This window comes from Vanessa tameamea, chromosome 4, assembly GCF_037043105.1.
Source record: "Vanessa tameamea isolate UH-Manoa-2023 chromosome 4, ilVanTame1 primary haplotype, whole genome shotgun sequence".
Lineage (NCBI taxonomy): Eukaryota > Metazoa > Arthropoda > Insecta > Lepidoptera > Nymphalidae > Vanessa > Vanessa tameamea.
The window spans coordinates 1,244,014-1,263,936 of NC_087312.1; the positions used below are offsets into that span (position 1 = coordinate 1,244,014).

The window sequence follows — 19,923 nt, forward strand, 5'->3', positions numbered from 1 at the left end:
CTCTTTAATCTCGTATCCCTCTCAGAAAATAAGACGTAATCAAATTACAATGATACTAGGGGACATACATTGGATACGAAACTTTCGTCCCCACGCGATTATTAGCTTCAGATGTGACGTCTTGTTTGTTAGGGAAATTACAGTTCAGTGTTGCGTTGCAATAACATGACTTGTGGTAATCAGGGATTATTTATTTCGAATATGAGATAGCTAAGGATGAATATCTGAGCGCAGGATTAAAGATTAAAATATTTTTAAAATACTTTTCTACAACTTTCATCGTGCGTTGCGTTAGAATAAAAAATAATAGTTTATAGGTCATATTTATTCTAACAACTTAAAAACAAAACTGTATTTGATGAACAAAAACATTTCAAACAATGAATACAATATCAGTAACAAATACTAGCTAATTAAATATCATTTCCCTATTCAAATAAGTTCCTCGAACTAATTACATTTAATTACGAGTTAACACAATCTAGACAAAGTTTTAGACAAAGCAAACACTTGTGAGATGAGTCAGAATCTCCATATCGTCGTGGAGCAAGGCCATCGTCCGTGTTGCAATTATAGGCGAACATGTGTTCAACTTAACCACATCGCGGTAAACCGTTGAACGGAACAAGCCGATGCAAGTTTGATGACCCGAGATAGTACAGCGCTTACTTACCCGATGTCGATTTTCAGTCATTAATGTGCCTTTAAAATATGTATTGGAAAGAGATTTTTATCTTTCGAATGTAACTCATTCAAAATAGATAAATACCAAATGAGATACTCCTAGTAGAGTACTATTAGTTATAACAATAGCACCTATATTTCTAATGATTTGTTAAGTCGATAAAGATATTCTCTTAATATGATCTTGTTTGTAAAATAAAAAAACAATCTCATGAATTAAATAGTAAACGTGTTTAATACAGCTCCAAACAATAAAGCCTAAATGTAAAAACGTAAGTGCAAGAATGCTAAAACTTGAGTTGAATGTTGCCTCGATTTGGTAAGGAATTCCCTTTCAACTTATTTGCAGATTGGGTACATCGGAGCATTGGGTAAATATGCAAGTGTGGGCGCCGGATTGCCGCCCACGTCTTGCCTTTCTGGTACTCGCCAGACAAGCTTTCCTTGCGTACGAGATCCAGTCAGCGCTGCACAAAAACTTGTCGGAAATGACAGAACAATTACTATCTTACAGTGAAGCAATTTGGACTATAATGGAGAGCGAATATCAATTATACAAAGTAAAAAGTTGTAGAAAGGTGTGTAGGAAGATATGACCAATTGTATTCCTATTTCTTATGAACTAGATATACATACATTATAAAATGATTGACATTTTAGTAGTCTTAAGTTGACTCAATCTTTATCATTTTATTAACGGTGTCGTTTCTGATCAACGTTGCTTATATACTTTTTATAACGATTACTTTTTAGTCTCAACGGAAAAAATATCGTGACTGAATCATCGCAAATTAGGACAGACTTTCGAAGTAGAAACTACTATCAAAATGAATTATCAGAACGAATTCACTCCAATCACAAATTTTATTAAACTATAATATTTAAAGCAAAATTTAATTACTCAAACAGACACTTCCATTTCATATATAGATAAAATTTGATGACTTATTTTTAAGAAATCGTGTAGATTTATTTCACTAAATACTGCAGCGTGACTTAAATGTTACTCGCAGCAATGACGCTTCTTTATCGATTCAATTATGTATGGAAAGCTTTGCAAAAACTCATTATTGCTAGAACTATAAATCAATACGAAGTCTAACTGGTATATTTTGACATTTCTTAATCTTTTTTAGAAGCAATTGTGAACAAATATAGATTATATTTATTAAAAACCCAATTTTGCGTTGAAGTTCATAACTTAACACAGCAAAAGAACAACTCAGCTAGATTTGAAAAACCTCTATAGTTTATTGGTTTTAACGAGATAATTTTAAAAACATATCTCTTAACCTAGATATTCCTGGGTCATATCCAACTTTAGACGCTACAGTGAATCAGGCATTAACGTTAAATACAACCCCGTCTTAATTTCCGCTCATTTGGTAAAATAATGCTTTTGTACCCGGATCGAAATGGACAATGGTCAATATTTGCTTTCACTGGAGCGAGCGTATCGTGGATAACCTGCATTGTGATGGTAATGAGCGTCTCGAATAAGGGTAGGGTCGGTAACGGTGCCCCGTAGGAGTTTTACAAACGCCGACTGATCTCCGGTTTGTATGCGACCCAACGTCCAATATTACGTAATTGTCACAACTCAATTACCCCAAACCTTTGGAAATATTTTGAAGATAAGCTAAACAATTTCTACTAAGTTATCTCAATTTAACACTTACGAACTCAATTTTTAAAACATAGCTTTTGTATGAGTAAAATAATTTCATACCGTCGAACTATAAATTCTCGCGGATATTTTTCACTACATAGAATTGTGCGATTAACAAATGAACGAAGTTACGCTTTAAACGACCCCATTAAACACCGAGAGAATTGAATTTGCTCCGTTCGATTGTATTTTCATTTACCTCATCACCCCAAGGGGTACTGTTGGATGAAACGCTATCAATATTTTATGGCTACAATGTACTCGGTATTTTTTCTAATGAAAACAACTCAAATGAGTCATAACTTACATTGATGATTTATGAAGATAATAAAATACGCAAAAGGAATATATCAACGTAAAATTATATTTGGATACATTAGTCTAGCGTAAAAATCTTGAAAAGTATATATGTATATATAATTATTTATTATCATTTTATCGTAATCACTAAGATCACTAAGATCACGCCTCCTTTAATGATTCTAAATGATTATAAAATTATTGTAAATTGACTAAACGTGTAGATCACCCTGAGTTTCAAAAAGGTCTCCTAATGTTAAGTAGTGACCACTGCCGATAAATATTGATGCCGTTACTACACAAATGCGCTACTAATCTAGGATACCACCCACCAACCTTCAAACCTGTACACATCAATACTAACTATTGATTCTTGGAGGTACAAAATATGATGAGTGGGTGGTACCTACCCGGATAGCATGCACAAAGTCCTACCAAGTACATTCAATATTAAAAGGTAAAAATATAGGTAATTATAAAAAATAAATATAAAGTACATAAATTATTAAAGAAAAATAACAATGTTGGATACAGCTACATATGGGGTCAAACTATAGCAGAGAACCAACCATAGACAAAGATTTCATCCAAATCAGTTAAGCCGTTTAAGAGAGCAATTACAAAAACCCAAACGCCAGTATTTTATATATAAAGATGTAAAATATTTCTTCCAAGGATATCGTTTTATCTAAGTTCATTGTTTACATTTAGTTACTTCAGTGCGTCCTATATAAACTGAGAGCGAATGCAAATAACCGTCACGATTAAATCGCATTAAAACCGTCGCGTCTAAAGCTTAAACTGAAAAAACTATATCGGATTCCCTTCGCTTCATTACTCATAGCGTCTTAACAACAAGTAAACATTTTACAGGTAACTCTTTTATTTTTCTTATTGATGAAATGAACGATTTGACTTGATCTCAATGAATAAAAATGTTTTTTTTTTATATATGTTTGTCCTCTATACTATCCTAAACTATTCATCAGATCATAATGATACTTCGCTGGTGTTCTGCGTACGCCAACAGAAGCCTCAACAAAGAACAAATTGTCTTTTAATATTTGTCTTTCAATATTGTTTTATGTTGACCCTTATTTAACCGTGCTGGATGGGTCTTGTTAAAATAAATGCTATATTATGTTAAGCGAAATAAAATGATAGAATTTATCATGCGAGAAAATAATCCATTCAATTTCCGGCTCATTCAAGCTGTCCATATAAACAACGCCACTCCCCTTTTCCCATTTTCCAGATTGTTGATTCTTAACGAGATAGAAAATTATGACAAAAATATGTTTTTTTTTTAAAACGGGTTTTTGTTTTTTCGCCCATAAACAAGCAGAAATTACCAAGGAAATGTCAGAAACAAGCAGACGTTTCGTTTCCCTATAACGATTTTTAACTTAAAATATAGAACATTGGCGTAGGCGTGGAAGAGATGCGCGTGAGTCACTAACGGACAACTTTTGTGACCAACGGTCGCTTTGTCTGTAATCACAGTTGGTTAAGTTAAGTGGCTAATAAAAGATATTTATGAATTTTTTATATTATGACTGCGAATCCTAAAAATTTTAATGAACTTTTACAGTAGATTATATTAAAGAACATGTGATAATTATTATTTGATACTTTAAAACAGCTGTTAGCTTGTTACAATATGTTTTTTAGTTAAAGAATTTAACTTGACTTGAACCTTTGTTTTCTTAGTCTGTTCTTCATGTAACATAACTCTGCATACTTAGATAAGGAGCCACCCCTTATTAATTGATGTCGTAAATATTTAATACAGAGTCGACTAAGGTTAAGCGCCTCAACAACATGTATGGAAAACGAACCCCACAACATAACACACCAGTAGTTTTCTTAGGGAGTAAGGACACTCCTTTGAAATGAAGGCTGGCTGTGAGACCTCCGTTTTCTTGTATTGTAATAAAAAATACTGCGCTGACACCATATAAATAGAAGAAGATATAAATAAATGGGACCAAGTTTTTTGTAAATATATTCTAATTTATTAGGTAATTCTATGTATTAATTTAAAATACAAGGTGAAATAATTCGATATCTAATTGGATGTATACCAAACATAGATGAGTAAACTTAAATAATGTTAGTGACGCACAAAGATCATCTATTATCAAATTTGAGTAAAATTTCTCAGACAGATGTTAGGAATTATAAAAAGTAGAAAAATTGTGTTCGTCTAAATCTGATAGTCTTTGATTAGTTCAAATTCGAGTATATTTATTTGACAGTACACCAGAAGTCCATGTTAGAGGTACTATCCCGTAGGAATCTGCAGTAATAACCAGTATATAGTGCCAATAGTAAATAAACAAGACTAAGAAATCAATAGTGTTAATTATACACTTCCTACCACCCAACGTACTTATCAACATTTTATTAATTGCCAATATTTTAGTAAAAGGAAGTTAAGTATAACGGACACGTTCTCTAGATAATTATCTTTTAAATTTTAAGGTATGACAACTAAAAACGTAGACGGGCTAAAAAGAAGAGTCAAAACTTGTTTCAAAGCCGCAACGGAACAAATAAAGTAATAAGACAAATATTCGTTAAATTTTGTAAAAATATACCTAAAACGATTTTTTTTTTTATTTTGTTATTTTGTGTGTGGAATAATATTTATCACGTGAAGCGATATAGTTACATGAAAGGAGAAATATAAAATAGGTATACTCAGATCAAAGTTGAAGAGACTCCGCGAGCTATTCACGTATTAATAATAAATCCTCGTTGTCATTGTTTGACTGAAAATAGAACAGCATATGGGTACTGCACTGAGATTGTAGTGTAATGAAAATGCACCGGGTTTAAACAAATATCCCTTAGGATGTAGGAATAAACATGTAACACGGAGTTACTGGGCTGCGCAGGAGTAATGTGAAATACGTAAATAGATTCGACGGTTAAAAAAATAAGCTTAATTTTTTAAATGTTTAAAATAAAAAAGTGTGTGTTGATTATACTATATGTTGACCAATTTGAAACATCGCGATAATATTTAAAATAACAGTTTTGTTATTTAATTTATTAGTTATATATTTAATACATTGCATTGATATTTGTTTTCAGTAACGTTTGAAATGATAAATTAAAAAAAATCACTTTAACGTTGGTAATATTTAAACAATCACATTAAATAACATTTAATAATTCACTTTAATTTATCGGTTACATACGTAAAAACTTTTATTGTTTTTAAGAATGAGCGGTATATATTAAAAAATTTAGATATTTTTTCGTAAGAAGCCATTTTATTTAGTAAATAAAAATATTCTATAAAATTATATTAAGGATAGAAAAAACATATTTTAAAAATATTTACTCACATTTAGTTTCAACTTCCATTGTTTTTGTGAAAGAGTTTCTTCAAACAAAGAAAAGCAAATTGCAGGAGTCTGTAAGATCGCGTCCGCTTAATACAAATGCTCAGCAAACTGTATAAAGTTTTTGACCCGCGCCTGCTTTTTAACTTTGTAATGTGCACCGTTGAAACAGTTACGAATTGAATTTGAACTGAAGAAAGGCAGGATGTGAAGTATTGAAAAACCTTGGTCGTTGAAATCGTTGTTATTGTAAATATGATTGAACTTCAGTGACACCGATTGACATAACGGTTCAAGCATGCTTCCAATTGGTCTAAATTAAATTTGCCGCTCTTTTACTTCAATTAAATCGATCGAGGATCTAGGAAGCTGCGTTCAAAATATTGCATATTGTGTGCAAAAAAGGTTATAAAATGAAAAAATTATATGGTTCAGAAATTAAATTATCATTATTATATGTAATTTATTAATAACGTTAGATGTAAATATACATTTAAATATATTTTTTCTAAAATCAAAGAAAAATAAACATAGGACTTGCAGTCTTAAAAAGTAGGAATTTATTGTCCAGATAACATAATGACAATTTTATTTACTGGATCCAATTCACTGAATCGACCTGAGACATTAATCAACATTTTCTAAATTAACATGGTTATTTTTATTACTATAAGTATTGAGACGGGATATTTACATTGTTTTTTATTTTTATTTGATGGAGCTCGTGAACAAGACATTCGCAGATAATGTCGAAATATCGTGCTCCACCAAATAAAAATAAAAAACATGGTAAATATCCCGTTTCAAATACTTATATTAATCAACATTGTTTTTAAGCGAATTCAAGTAATAAGAGTTTCAAATTAAAATTTTATTTATTATTGTTATAAAAACAAAAAAAATATATATTTACAAAAAAAAAAATCCTGCTAATTTTTTTTCACCCCAATTCTCAGTTCTAAAGAGTTTATTTTTTTTCCCCAAATTTAAGGGGAACCAAGATGCATAGGGGTTTTTATAGATATTTTTAGGGGAAGTATTAACAGAAGAAAAGTATAAAAAGCTAAAAAACTGTATTAAAAGAGTTTTTGTTTACACTTACATTGGAAAATATATTCTCTCAAGTTTGGTGTATACTAAAAACTCGAAGGGTTTTTAATCGACATTTATACTTATTTTGAGAGTGACATCATAGTTGACAATATAAACCGGTTAAGTATAAGTAGAGTAAGCAAAACAAATAATTAAAATAAAAACGTATTAATAAAAGAACTTTAAACGAAAAGCTAACACTCCTCTTGCATAACTGGAAACTGAAGAAAATGTTTGTTCTTAGAGAATATTCGTGATCATAATTACTATTGTCCTTTTATAGTACATCTATTTATATATTTCCTTGATAACGCTGTATGAAAAAGCAGAAAAACATACCTTCAGAATGAATTAACTCTGGTTAATATATGAATTAAATAATAACTAATGGACACTGGCAGAAGTAGAATTTACTTGTAATTTCAGATATTTTACTTACCTTTTCAATTTATTCCCTTATGAATTCTTATGAATCCATTTAGTACACTTAGTGTATATATTAGTGTACCTGCTCTCAGAATTCAGCTTTCTCATTTATTTAATCAATAAAAAATTTGCAAATCCTTTTAACATTATAGAACTTATGACCAAATTATTACAATGTAAATAACAAAAAATTGTAATCTTGTTTACTAATTATGTCTTTTAAGAATATGCAAGATATGGTTAATTTCCCATGAGAATATTACTTTTATTTTATTCACTAACAATTCCAACAAGAAACAAGTAAAATAAATTAAATCAAATATAATTATTATCACAAGATTATAAAATAATTACAAGTAAAGTGTTTCATTGTTTAATAAATAATAACAAATAGATTTGTATAAGTATGTTGTTACATTAGTTATCACTTTATAGATATTAAATACATTGATTTAGTAAATATTAAGTAAAACATTCTAAGCAAAAGTCAAAATTTAATTACAATAATAGAATAAAATGTTTCATTCAAAGTTTAGGCCACCTTTTTTATTATTGATATACAATTTTATATTGGTAATATTCAATTAGGAGCAGTAACTTTTATGAATGATTGTAAAATATAATTAATATTTTTTTATATTTTTCTAACACATTTTCATTTATATATTGTGTTTAGTTTTAAGCACATAGTTGGAAATGAATTTGGTGGAATTATTACGACAGATGAAATATATATTGAATAAAGACAACCATGTAGATTAAAAATAAATATATATAATAAGTTAATAAAATAATTATCAAATACACAATGAACTAACATGTTTTGAACTATTTCTGTATGATCACATATTCTACTAACACCATCTACATGATACCTACTTTTACAGTGATTTAGTAGCAATAACTTCTTGACACTATTATACATGTGTCAGTTACATATAAAAGGTATTATTAGTAGTAGTTTGATAAATAATATCAAAATGTTATCATAAATAAAAATTAATATTTAAATACATAGGTATTTTCTTTTATATATAATATGGTTTCATGGATATATTAAGATTAAATAAACACTATTCTTAAAACTTTTGATTGGCCACTTGGTATAACTATTCGTTGTAATTATAATAATAACTAAACAATGCTACAGGTATGATATTAATTACAAATAAAGCAATGAATCATGAGAAAAGTCTAAACTTCTATAAATGCCCCTTTGCTATACATCCATTACACATAGAAAATTGTCAATTGTAAGATATTAATTTGTCGACATTTAAAAGCTATAACTAGAAATAAATAAAACTAAAGTCATTAATGAAGAATGTTGTGAGTATTTCAATAACTAAAATAAATATTTACAATATTAATATAACTATCTGGAAAATATTAAGTCACTGTGATCATTTATAAGGAAGTGGTAAACAAACTGAGCTTTCTTTTTGTCTATAACTTGTTTGTTTATCCGAGATTGCGGCTCTTGCATCAAGTTAGGATTATCTCTTAGAAATATTGCACCAAAAAGAGTCGATAAAGTTTTCGAATCTAATCCATTTTCGGCGCTATGCTGTAAAGCCTCTTGTAAAAACTCACATAAATATAGGAAGACATTTTTTCTAAACTCTGGCAATTCCATTATAATCTGCTTACATTGTAAATAGTTTGCAGATGCTCTGAGACACACAGACTGGAGATTATAGGGTATAATTGGATCTGCTGTACTCTCTAATAATAAGAGAAGTGCTTCAGCAACTGAATGTATACTTCCTGGTATAGGATCTATGGACCCACTATCCAACCAGTCTCTTATCTGCAACACTTCTGAATGTAAACCTGGCTGTTCAAACAGATTGGGCTCTTTTAAGCCATGAAGATAAATGTGGTCAACTAAAAACCATATTTCTTTTGGTATAGAATATGTTGACTGGTTGGAAACACATTGGTCTCTCTTGCTTTCAAGTTCTATGAGTTTTCCAACAGGTACTTCTCTTATTGGGATGTTTAAGTTGACTAGCACTTCAATTGAACATCCAAAGCAACTTCTTTGGTAGGTTCCATTTACTGTGATGAAAATATCTTTTCCACCATATAAATGGAGAACTAAAATGTCATACAATTTGTCAGTTCCAGCGTTCATTTTACATGCTGAAGTTTTATTTATAAGTACTTTAAGTTGAATTTCACATGACTCATCAGCACAAATACATTTTTTGTAAGGTTCAACAATAAGCCATTCTTTGCAGAAATTTGCTTCATCAAGTTTCTTGATAAATTCAAACTCTACAGGCAATTTGCCAGTGTTCTTTATTATAATTGTTCTTACTTGCAGTTCTAAGTACCTAACTGTGCCAAAGTCTATTTCGGTCACATCAACCTTTACTTGTGGTATGAGTTCATTTTCAAGTTTATCTAATTGTTTTATAACTTCCTCATACACTTTTCTATATTTTTCCTCATCAATTATTTTGATTTCTGATGTGAATATTGCGGACACAGGCTTATGGTCACTTATGTTTAAAGTTGGATGACTTCTGTAAGCTAGTTGTGTAATGTTTTCACCCTTCCAAAAAATTCTATCACACCAAGCGGGTGCACGGTTTTTCTCACTTGAATCCCAATTATCAGTTCCTGGATCATATTTGTAAGTTGGTTTAAAGTTAATGATGCCCTCTAAGTATCCGGCAAATACATTACTATTCTTATGCTGTTGTTTTAACTGATCCCACTCCAAGACAGGTGCAAAATTATTTTCACTGACAAACTTTTTAACACTTTGCGGATCTAGTTCAGTGATACGATAATTAAGATCTCCCAGCCAGTAAATGTGGTCATGATCTTTAATTGCTTTTGGCTGTTGATTAAGCTGTGCAAACCTTGTTCTATTGCAAATGTCTCTGAAGTCTTGATTTCTCCTTTCATACTCTTCAACATGTGCAGCTAAATGAGAGTTAACGAAACATATAGAGGTATTATGTAAGTCAAACCTTATTGACACTCCACCTTTGTTTCCCATTTTACCCATAATACCTGTTCCAACCGTGTCACAAATGACATTACGGACGTGAGAATAGTGTTTCTCTTTGATAAGGACAATCAGCAACATACCCACTAGCCTCACTTTTTCTACCTTAACATATTTAGCTCTTTTATCCACATATGTCACAACTGCATGGTACCATTCATCTTCTCTCAGTGTTTGATCAAAAAGAAAAGTTTCCTTTGAGAGATCTAATTCTTGAAAACCAACTGCATAAATATCGGGTGGCTCTTTATCTACACATAACCAATCCTTAAGTGGCATTACAGGAGATTTATCATTAACATTCCAAGTCCCACAGAATATTGTAAATTTTTTGGTAAATGTATAATCAAATTCTTTATCACACATTTTCCGCTTTATGAGACTCTCTCTGATTGCTACGGGAGCCTGTGGTTGTGTGACGCCACTCCGTGGGACGACCAGGCTATGAGCTAAGATGTCATCTTCATTTTTGCCATTATATTTTTTCAGCCAAACAAACTCAGGCTGTATATGTACTTTATTAACAGCTTCTATACCTCGAAACAGATCATCCACAAAGTTATCTACGCGAGGAGTCATTTGGATTTCAAACTTAAATTTATTATTACGTGACTGTAAATTCAGGTACAAAATTGCCTCAGGATCTGAAGGTTTGTTGTCTATTTCACACTTAAAACTATTGTCAATTGGCAGTACTATTTCTATAGATAAGTCAGTGAAAGATTTCGGTGGGTAACATGACGTAAATAAACAAAAAACAGCTTTCTCATCTCCATATTCCACGATTGCTAAGAGCCTGTCCTTTTTTACCCATTCCGGGTGGAGCACTTTTGCATCGCATAGAAATGCTGTTACTCGTTCACTCGATAGAAACTTTTCTTGTACCACACATTTTATCTCCTCGTGATTCATTTTAAATATTATATCCAATTGGTTTATCACCAATACAATTATTTTTCTGACATAACTCTAGCATCCCAAATCGTATACGATATATATTTGACAACTGACATTCTTTATCGATTAAGTTTGGAAATAGGTTTCAAAGCACACAACAGGATTTATTTGTTTTTGTATTTTAAGGATTTCAAAACTGTAAGGAATATGCTAACAATCGAAGGTAATAGATGAAGTAATAAAGGTATTGAAAATAATTACTATGTTTTACTTTATAAAACTCTTAAATTCTATTCTAGGTATTGGTAAATGGCTTAAATAAGAAGAAGTAAAATGCATTACAATAAAGACATATATAAACATATTATTTTATTGTTTTCTAAGTAAAATTTTTAAACAATTTAAATTAAATTTTTAAATTTCCGTTTCTCGGTGTTTCTGTAAAACTGTTTTGACAATTAACGGTTACATAAAATTATTTCGAAGGCCGCATCTGTCATTGCCAAAAGAATACACTTACAGTAAATAAATAATTCATTCAGCATTAATATTAGTTCCTCTGGATATTTCATTTACTTAGCTTAGTTATAAGTAACAATGGGAGCTGCACCTACGGATTGGCAGCTGGAATGTACGGAGCTGAAACAGAGAGGTGCCTATCTACTCCAGTCAGGACAATGGTCTGATTGCACTTTCTTAGTAGGCACGGAGCCCAACCAGGTAGTCCTTGTTGGTCACAAATTGATACTCGCTATGGCATCGCCAGTTTTTGAAGCTATGTTTTATGGCGGTATGGCAGAACGGAATGAGAGTATACCTATTGTTGATGTCCAAATAGATGCATTTAAAGCTTTATTAGAGTAAGTATAAATAATTATATATGTATTTGTGTGTTTGTAGTGTTAGTTTACAGTATATATTTTAATATATCTAAATTGTATTATAATCTAAATTTTATTTTAGATACATATACACAGGTAACATAAACATCAGTTCATTTGACAAGGCTTGTGAATTGTGTTATGGAGCCAAGAAATATATGCTACCTCATTTAGTCAAAGAGTGCACAAGGTACCTTTGGTCTGATCTGTATCCAAGAAATGCATGCAGGGCCTATGAATTTGCACGACTGTTTGAAGAAAATGTTTTAATGGAGAAATGTATTCAGGTAACATATGCTATAGATTATTGTTATATATTTTTATTATATATGTTTTAGATTATTGTAACACATAAAAACTTTTTCTATTAAAAAAATAGTCATAATATTATATAACTACAGTGGATTTCAGGTATAACGACGATGAAGGGACCACTGTTATTTCGTCGTTACATCTGGATGTCATTACAGGCAAAGGCAAAAAGATATAGACATGTACATGGTTTATATTCATTCATTATTAAAAATATTTGCACACATAGTTATTTATTGATACATTTAAAAAATTGTGTACTATTACTTTGCTTCAATTCATTTTTCTGTGATAACATATGCTGTAGGGTGTATTCTATTTTCATTACCCCTTCAATGTCTATAGTATCCTTTCCATCACCAAATAGACAATATCGTTTTAGCCTTGTCACAGCACATAACACATCCTCAGTTGTAGGAATCTCACCTTCCTTGCCATCTTCTTCTTCCTCATCTTGCGTTGTAGGTGATGGAACAACAGTTTCAACAATTTCATTATCAGTCAAATTGCTAGTGGTGATAAGCTGACTGTCAATATTGACATATGTTTCCCAATCTGCAACATTGGTCCCGCCTGATGATGTTGTCAGCTGTGCGAATGGTATGTCCAACTCATTGTCAGAATCGTCGTCAATTTTTGTGATAACCGAAGATTTACAGAACCCAGCATGTAGAAAACACTTTTTGACCATATCAGGAGTCACTCGAGCCCATGCCATAGTTATCATCTCAATAGCATCTAAAAGATTCACGGAAAATGAGCCTGCCGCATTCGTGTTGTTCATCATTTTCCGTACTAAAATCTTCCGATAATGACTTTTGAGGGTTTTAATTATCCCTTGATCAATAGGTTGAATCACCGATGTTGTGTTTGGTGGCAAGAATGCCAGTTTTATGTTGGTCAAATTTTCAATTTTAGGATGAGCTGGGCAATTGAATGGTCAATAAATAAAATGATCTTCTTTTTTTTATTTCTTAACTGGGAGTCCCATTTTCGTGGAACGTTTTCGAAAATATCTGAAGTCATCCAGGCCTTTTTATTTGCTTGGTAATCAACTGGTAAAGATTTAACATTTTTGAAACACCTGGGCTTTTTTGCCTTGCCTATGACCAATAATTTTCTTTTTTCCCCTGCCATGCTTGATGCAACAAGCACGGTGATTCTATGTTTTGATAATATTCCACCTACGCACTTTTCTCCTTTAAATTTCAATGTTTTTTCAGGCGTAAGCTTAAAAAACAAACCTGTCTCGTCTGCGTTCCATATTTGGCTATCAGTGTAACCTTCAATCAATTTTGGGAAAACTGTTTTTAGCCAGTTGTCACAGTCACTATGCGATACGCTAGCGGCTTCTCGACAAACTTTGCCTACTACAATATCGTGCCGTTGACGAAATCGGTATATCCAGCTTTCCGAACACTCAAAATCTATTTTCCCAAATAGTCTGGCAAAATGATTAGCTTTTTCTTGCAGCAGACGACCGCTCAAAGGTACGTTTTGGCTTCTTTGAGCTTTAAACAACACTAGAAGGCCTTGTTCAACATCTTGATGCGTCGGCTTGCGGTTTTTCTTAATTTTTAAAGATTTGGACTCAAAGCACTCTAATATTTTATCACGGTTTTTCCACATCGTAGATATTGTTGAATGCGAAACTTTGTATTCTTTGCAAAAAATCAGTATTGTTTGCACCATTTTTCAATTTTGAAACGATTTCCGCCTTTTCTTTAACAGTGAACGTGCGTCTAGGAGCCATACTTATACAAAAGTTTATTATACACAGTTGCTACTCTGAATATCAATTTGTAACTGAACCATTTTAACTCGGAAACGTAAACGCTTACCTACCTAATTATCTAGCTAATATCTATAAACAAAAAGTAAAGATTGCTGACCATCTGTGTGGATGTAAACAACAGATAAGAAAGCTCTTTCGTGACTTTGGCGGCCGACTCCGGTCGCAACATCTGCATGGGATTTTCAAGAATTTATTACAAACTATTCAATAAAAACAGTCCCTACGCCCGAACTCGACGTTACATCCAAAGTCGCTATAGCCATATGTTTGTACATACTATAGTATGCTTTAATTCAAGGGACTTAGATTTAACGTCACTATAGACGAATGGTCGCTACAATCAAGGTCGTAATAAATGAAATCCACTGTATTTAAATTCCAATTTAAATTTATTTTTGATTAATTTTAAAGAATTTATTTTTTATTGACAAATTCAATTTGTCTTGAATTAAATTAAAATTAAAATTCAAGAATAATAAAGTGAATAGAGAACATTTCTATAGTTATTTTTTTTTTAGATTATCAGCACAAATACCAAGGAGGTATTAAATGACAGCAGTTTCGAAGAGGTTGAATTAAATACAGTAATCACAGTCTTCTCCTTAGACCATCTTAACGTTGACAGTGAACTGGATCTGTTTGAAGCAGCCGTCAGGTAACTTACAATTAATTGGAGTTGTTATTCTTAGGTAATAAAAGTTTATAATATATGTGTTATGTGTCCTCCTGGTGGATTCCTACTATTATCCAGGACATGTTATATTGCACTAGTGTATCAACAAACACAAGTGTACTATCTATTGCTGGTCTCGTGTTTTAAGAATATTTTATGCAACACATGCATTTAATCTTTTTTTCGTAGAGTCTGTCCTTTTTGTGACAAGTTGTGGTATCAACAAAGTGTCACTGAAGTATATTTTTTTTAATTATTTGACAATATGTATATTTGTAGGTATGCAAAAGCTCTAGAAAAAAGGACTGAGAGAAGTGTCAGCCCACCCAGAGAATGTGCATCTGAGAACAGGCAAAAGAGTCCCATTCCATCTACTTCTCAGGAAAAGGAACAGGTATTTTAATAATAATTACAGATTTTAAAAGTGGGTCCTTTTTTAATATAGAAGTATTGGCTATATTTCTGTTAATATGTTGCATATGACTATTTATTAAGGTTTTTAAGTAAGTGGATTCATAAAATAAAAGTATTACTTGTTTTTGAACAAAAAAAATATTATTTTGATTCATAATTCTTAATAGTAACTGCTTTCAAAAAATATATCTATACTTCTATTATATAGAGCTGAAAAGATTGTTTGTGAAAGCACTAATCAGATGATCTACTAGTCTGTATATGAATGTACTGGTTTTGGTTCATAACACAATTATCTTACCTTCAATTTATTTTTATACACACATATACATACAACCTGATTTATTGTTTGTTTGGCCATTAAACAGTTTCGTGATTTTGTAATATTAAGCTAGTTGACATTGTCACCTGTAAAAATATTTTATGCATTTAAAATAATTGTATTAATAAAATTATATTAATCGGTATTCCTTCATGTATAAATTTGAAGTGTTTTAGTGTTAGATTTTATAGCCCATTTGTTGAGAAAGGTTAACAATAATAATCTTTTAATGTTATATAAGACTACACTTTAACCCAAGGGGCAGTAATGTTGAACAGGGGTTACACAGCACCAAGTAGCTAATAACTAAGTAATATGTTTTCAGGTAGTTAATGTTGATAGCAGTGCAGAGAGTAGTCCAGAGACAGTAATGGATACATGTCGTGCCAATGATTCGGATACCACAGCCCCTCCGATTGAACACAACAAGAAACCAAAGACAGGTAATTAGACAGGCATAATGAAAATGAAATAAAGTTTTGTTTTAGATAGAGAGGGTGTAATAGTAACAAGAGTCAAATCACATAGAGCAGCCAATTTTCTAACAATTTTTATTTCCATTAAAATTGTAGAATGAGCTAAAACGCTACAATTCGGTCTTAATTGGAAAGTAGATAAACAGTTTCAATGAATGTATTATGTGTTTCATATACAACTTGAGAGAATCTGGACTAATTATCCCAATTTTATCTATCTATTGCATCTGTATATATTTAATAATGTTATTATTACATTTTATAATTTTCTTCAAAGTTGTTTTTATAATGATTTATAAATTTCGTGTACCACTTTGCAGAACATAAAGAGAAAGTGTCGATTCGGAGTGCAGTAGAGAAGATCCGCTTCCTGACACTGTCGCCGCAGCAGTTCGCGGGCGGCCCGGCGCGCTCGGCGCTGCTCAGCGAGTCGGAGGCCTTCGCTGTGCTCATGAACATTCTGTCCACCAGCACCGACGTGCCGCTTCCCGCCGGCTTCTCTGCGTCGCGCGTGCCTCGCAAGCAACTCATCGGTGGAGGTCCACCCTGTAATGTGAGAACAGGCTTTCGTCACCACCACGATTAGTGCTGTTATTCAAACTATAAGCGTTCGGTTCAGTACTTTTTTACGCTATTGCGGAAATAATTTCGAAAACGTTTACGCGTGCCTGAGGGACGCCAACACCCCACGAATGCTTTTGTAGGTTGAGTTGGTTGTCTGCCAATGTATAAGTCCTCGACACCCCTAATTGGTATTGATGAATAACATCTATATAAAATATATCTTCAATTCGACTCTACTAATGCTCCACTAATTGTTAAAATATTGTTCTATAATACTACTCTATCGACAATTACTAAGTCTTATTGTTATGGTGCAGATGCCGACATTCACGGTGGACACGCCTAGCCCAGTGGCGGTGGAGCAGGTGTGGTGCGCGCCAGAGTTGTCGCGCCCGCAGCCCTGTGTCACCTACCCGCGCCCCTCCCGACAGGACGGTCAGTTCCGAGGAGTGTCCAAATCTATCTATCTAGTACATGTATATACCGTTTAAAATGATTGTATTTTATTAGAAGGATTTTATTCTATCTTGTGAAAGTGATGGATAAGATGCTTTGGAATTTTAATTAAATATTGTAATATTTGATGTAACAGGTGTACGAGCACCCTATTCAATCCCCAACCCAATGTCAGGCTTGGTGGTGATGGATGAGATGCACAGCAACAACATGCACAAGATTTACTGTCAGCGAGCCATAGTGCAGCACACGGACTGCCTCAATACAAGTGCCCTGGACTGCTCTGTTACATTCATGGTCGATAAAAATATCTATGTGCTTGGTGTTCAGGTATCAATCTTTTTTATACATACATACTTATAGCTCAGTCAGAATATCTATGGACCTTGCGTCGATGACGTAGTTTGGTAAATATGCAAACCGTACCGACGCAGCAGGATAATTTAAATGAGTATACAAAATGCAAAAATATAAAAAAGGCTATGAGTACAATGACAAATAATAAGTTTATAATTGAATTCGACTACGATCCCGACGCGCGCAGGTGCCGACGCAGGCGCCGAGCGAGGAGAGCGGCGGCGGCGCGGGCGGCGCCAGCGGCTACTCGGAGCTGCTGTACGCGCACCTGCTGGACGCCGACGGCGCGCGCCTGTCCTACACGCACTACACCAACCGCGTGCCCTACCGACACCTGCTCGACATCATGTTCAACCGCCGCGTCTACATCCAGCGGAACAAGGTTCCCTTTGCAGACGTTACTAGTTATTCGTTTCGAGATTGCTTAGAATTGTCCAACAGAATTACTGAGGAAAACAACATTTTGTTCAAATAAGATTTATTTGGAATTTGGCAATAAACGATATATAAATTTTGATAAATAAAATATAATGCAATTCTAAAATAGCATTATTGTGATTTGTCTACAGGTATATAAAGTGGGTATAGTGTTCAATAAGGTGGGATGGTATCCCATGGGCACGTGCGCGCAGCAGGTCGCCGCAGAATCCGTCTTCTTCAACTTTGGCATCGGACACAGCAGCGACTCTGTGCGTGATGGTCTCATACGATCTATTATATTTACATACTAGGCTGGAGACAGCACCGGCCCTTGTCCTTTGATAAAGGAGCAGTGTAAATATTGTCTTTGGTGCCTCTTGGTTTCCACCAATATTGGACATAATCTATAAACAATGCTATATAATTACATGACTTATAAATATACATATTTAAAATAGACTATTGCGCTCAATTTCTCTTGAATGGCGTTTAAAAAAATACCCAATTTGTAGTCAGTAATCTATTCGAATTAATTTAATGATGATGTATGCTAACAATCGACAGATTCGGCGCAAAAGTTATTTGTTAATGATCTCGTTACATTGAACATGTTGTGATTAAGAGCTATCAAAATTGTCAATACTTGTCCATTAGAATAAATACTATAATTTATTCCAACGGCAGGATCAGTAAACATAACAATAAATCAAACATTTATATATTCTATATGTGATGCTAATAGCTCTGATATATTATGTAAATACTTTTCCAATTTATTTCTACTTCCAATGTTTATATAACAAACTCTTCTTACCATTGGAATAAAATAATGTATTTTGTGGAATTTATGTTATAAGTTTAATTTATTATTGCATCTATTTAATTTGATATTGTATACTTTATCAGAGTGAGTTTGTCTTTCGAAATTATTTGAATATGCCATATTTCTATGTATAGTCTATTTCAATCACAAGAAGAGTAAAGCAAAATTAACAACTTCGAAAATGAATTGACACCATATTGTTAGTGTAAAGGAAGAAAGGGCTAAAATGGCCCTTTAGACTTTCTAAATTGTAGTTTTGGGAAATGAGGTTTAGTAACATAATATTAAAACTAATTTTCAAAGAGTACTGTTTTGGTGCTTCAGCCTTTCTTCCTTTCCATTAATGATATCATTGGTCGATATTTTGTATAATCTATGTTATTCATTATAGATTCGCAAAAAAGTCGCGTTTCGAATGTCGGCGAAATTGTTATTAAGGTATATAAGTAGTTAAATTGTGTTGTATTGTACTCAAACTCAAATTTCTTTATTCTTTATACTTATTGAATGTCAAATTAAACACTGTCACCAGTTCGGAAAAGAAAATACCCTGACCTGAGAATAACCGGCGAAAGAAACTCAGAAGTCCTCCTCCTTAGTATAGCAAATCGTATTGTATATTTAATGGTTTGAATATATTTGCGACTTCGATTGGAATAGGGTATGGTATAATATGTTATTGATTGTGCTTTAAGTTTAATATTTTCACATTTTATATAACTAAATCAATTGCAGATTGCCTCATGAGTACACTTTTTGTTTAAATTTACATTATTTTAATCAAGTGTCAAAATAAAATTGTTAAATGATATGGTGAACTATTTTTAGTAAATATTTATCTCATTTTTTGTGGTGAGACTGTAAACTCTGTATCCAAAACAATAAAAATATTTAATAATTTTATTAAGAAACGTGCTTTATTTAATATAACAATCTCCAAAACGTAATTATTTATTAAACATGAAATAAAATAATATTAGAAGCAAG

At 32.3% G+C, this 19,923-nt stretch overlaps 4 protein-coding genes across 4 annotated transcripts in view; 2 read left to right on the top strand and 2 right to left on the bottom strand.

The window, feature by feature from the left end:
- The window catches only part of Stai (stathmin), a 28,171-nt gene extending 21,898 nt beyond the window's left edge, over positions 1-6,273 (bottom strand). The window contains exon 1 of the mRNA XM_064219868.1: positions 6,010-6,273. Within this exon, the coding sequence (XP_064075938.1) occupies positions 6,010-6,028 (19 nt within the window). The 5' untranslated portion in view covers positions 6,029-6,273. The remainder of the gene's footprint in view (positions 1-6,009) is intronic.
- The window catches only part of LOC113396705 (rRNA-processing protein UTP23 homolog), an 86,258-nt gene that overhangs the window by 34,063 nt on the left and 32,272 nt on the right, over positions 1-19,923 (top strand). The window lies entirely within an intron of this gene.
- LOC113396656 (type II inositol 1,4,5-trisphosphate 5-phosphatase) lies at positions 7,885-11,572 on the bottom strand. Its single transcript, XM_026634688.2, has one exon. The coding sequence runs from the start codon at positions 11,456-11,458 to the stop codon at positions 8,900-8,902; it is 2,559 nt and encodes an 852-aa protein (XP_026490473.2). The 5' UTR covers positions 11,459-11,572; the 3' UTR covers positions 7,885-8,899.
- Positions 11,977-18,509, top strand: LOC113396657 (uncharacterized). The gene is made up of 10 exons (XM_026634689.2): positions 11,977-12,303; positions 12,407-12,611; positions 14,950-15,086; positions 15,384-15,498; positions 16,166-16,283; positions 16,637-16,869; positions 17,198-17,315; positions 17,473-17,666; positions 17,881-18,075; positions 18,263-18,509. Exons 1-10 carry the CDS (start codon positions 12,041-12,043, stop codon positions 18,422-18,424), a joined length of 1,740 nt encoding a protein of 579 aa, XP_026490474.2. The 5' UTR covers positions 11,977-12,040; the 3' UTR covers positions 18,425-18,509.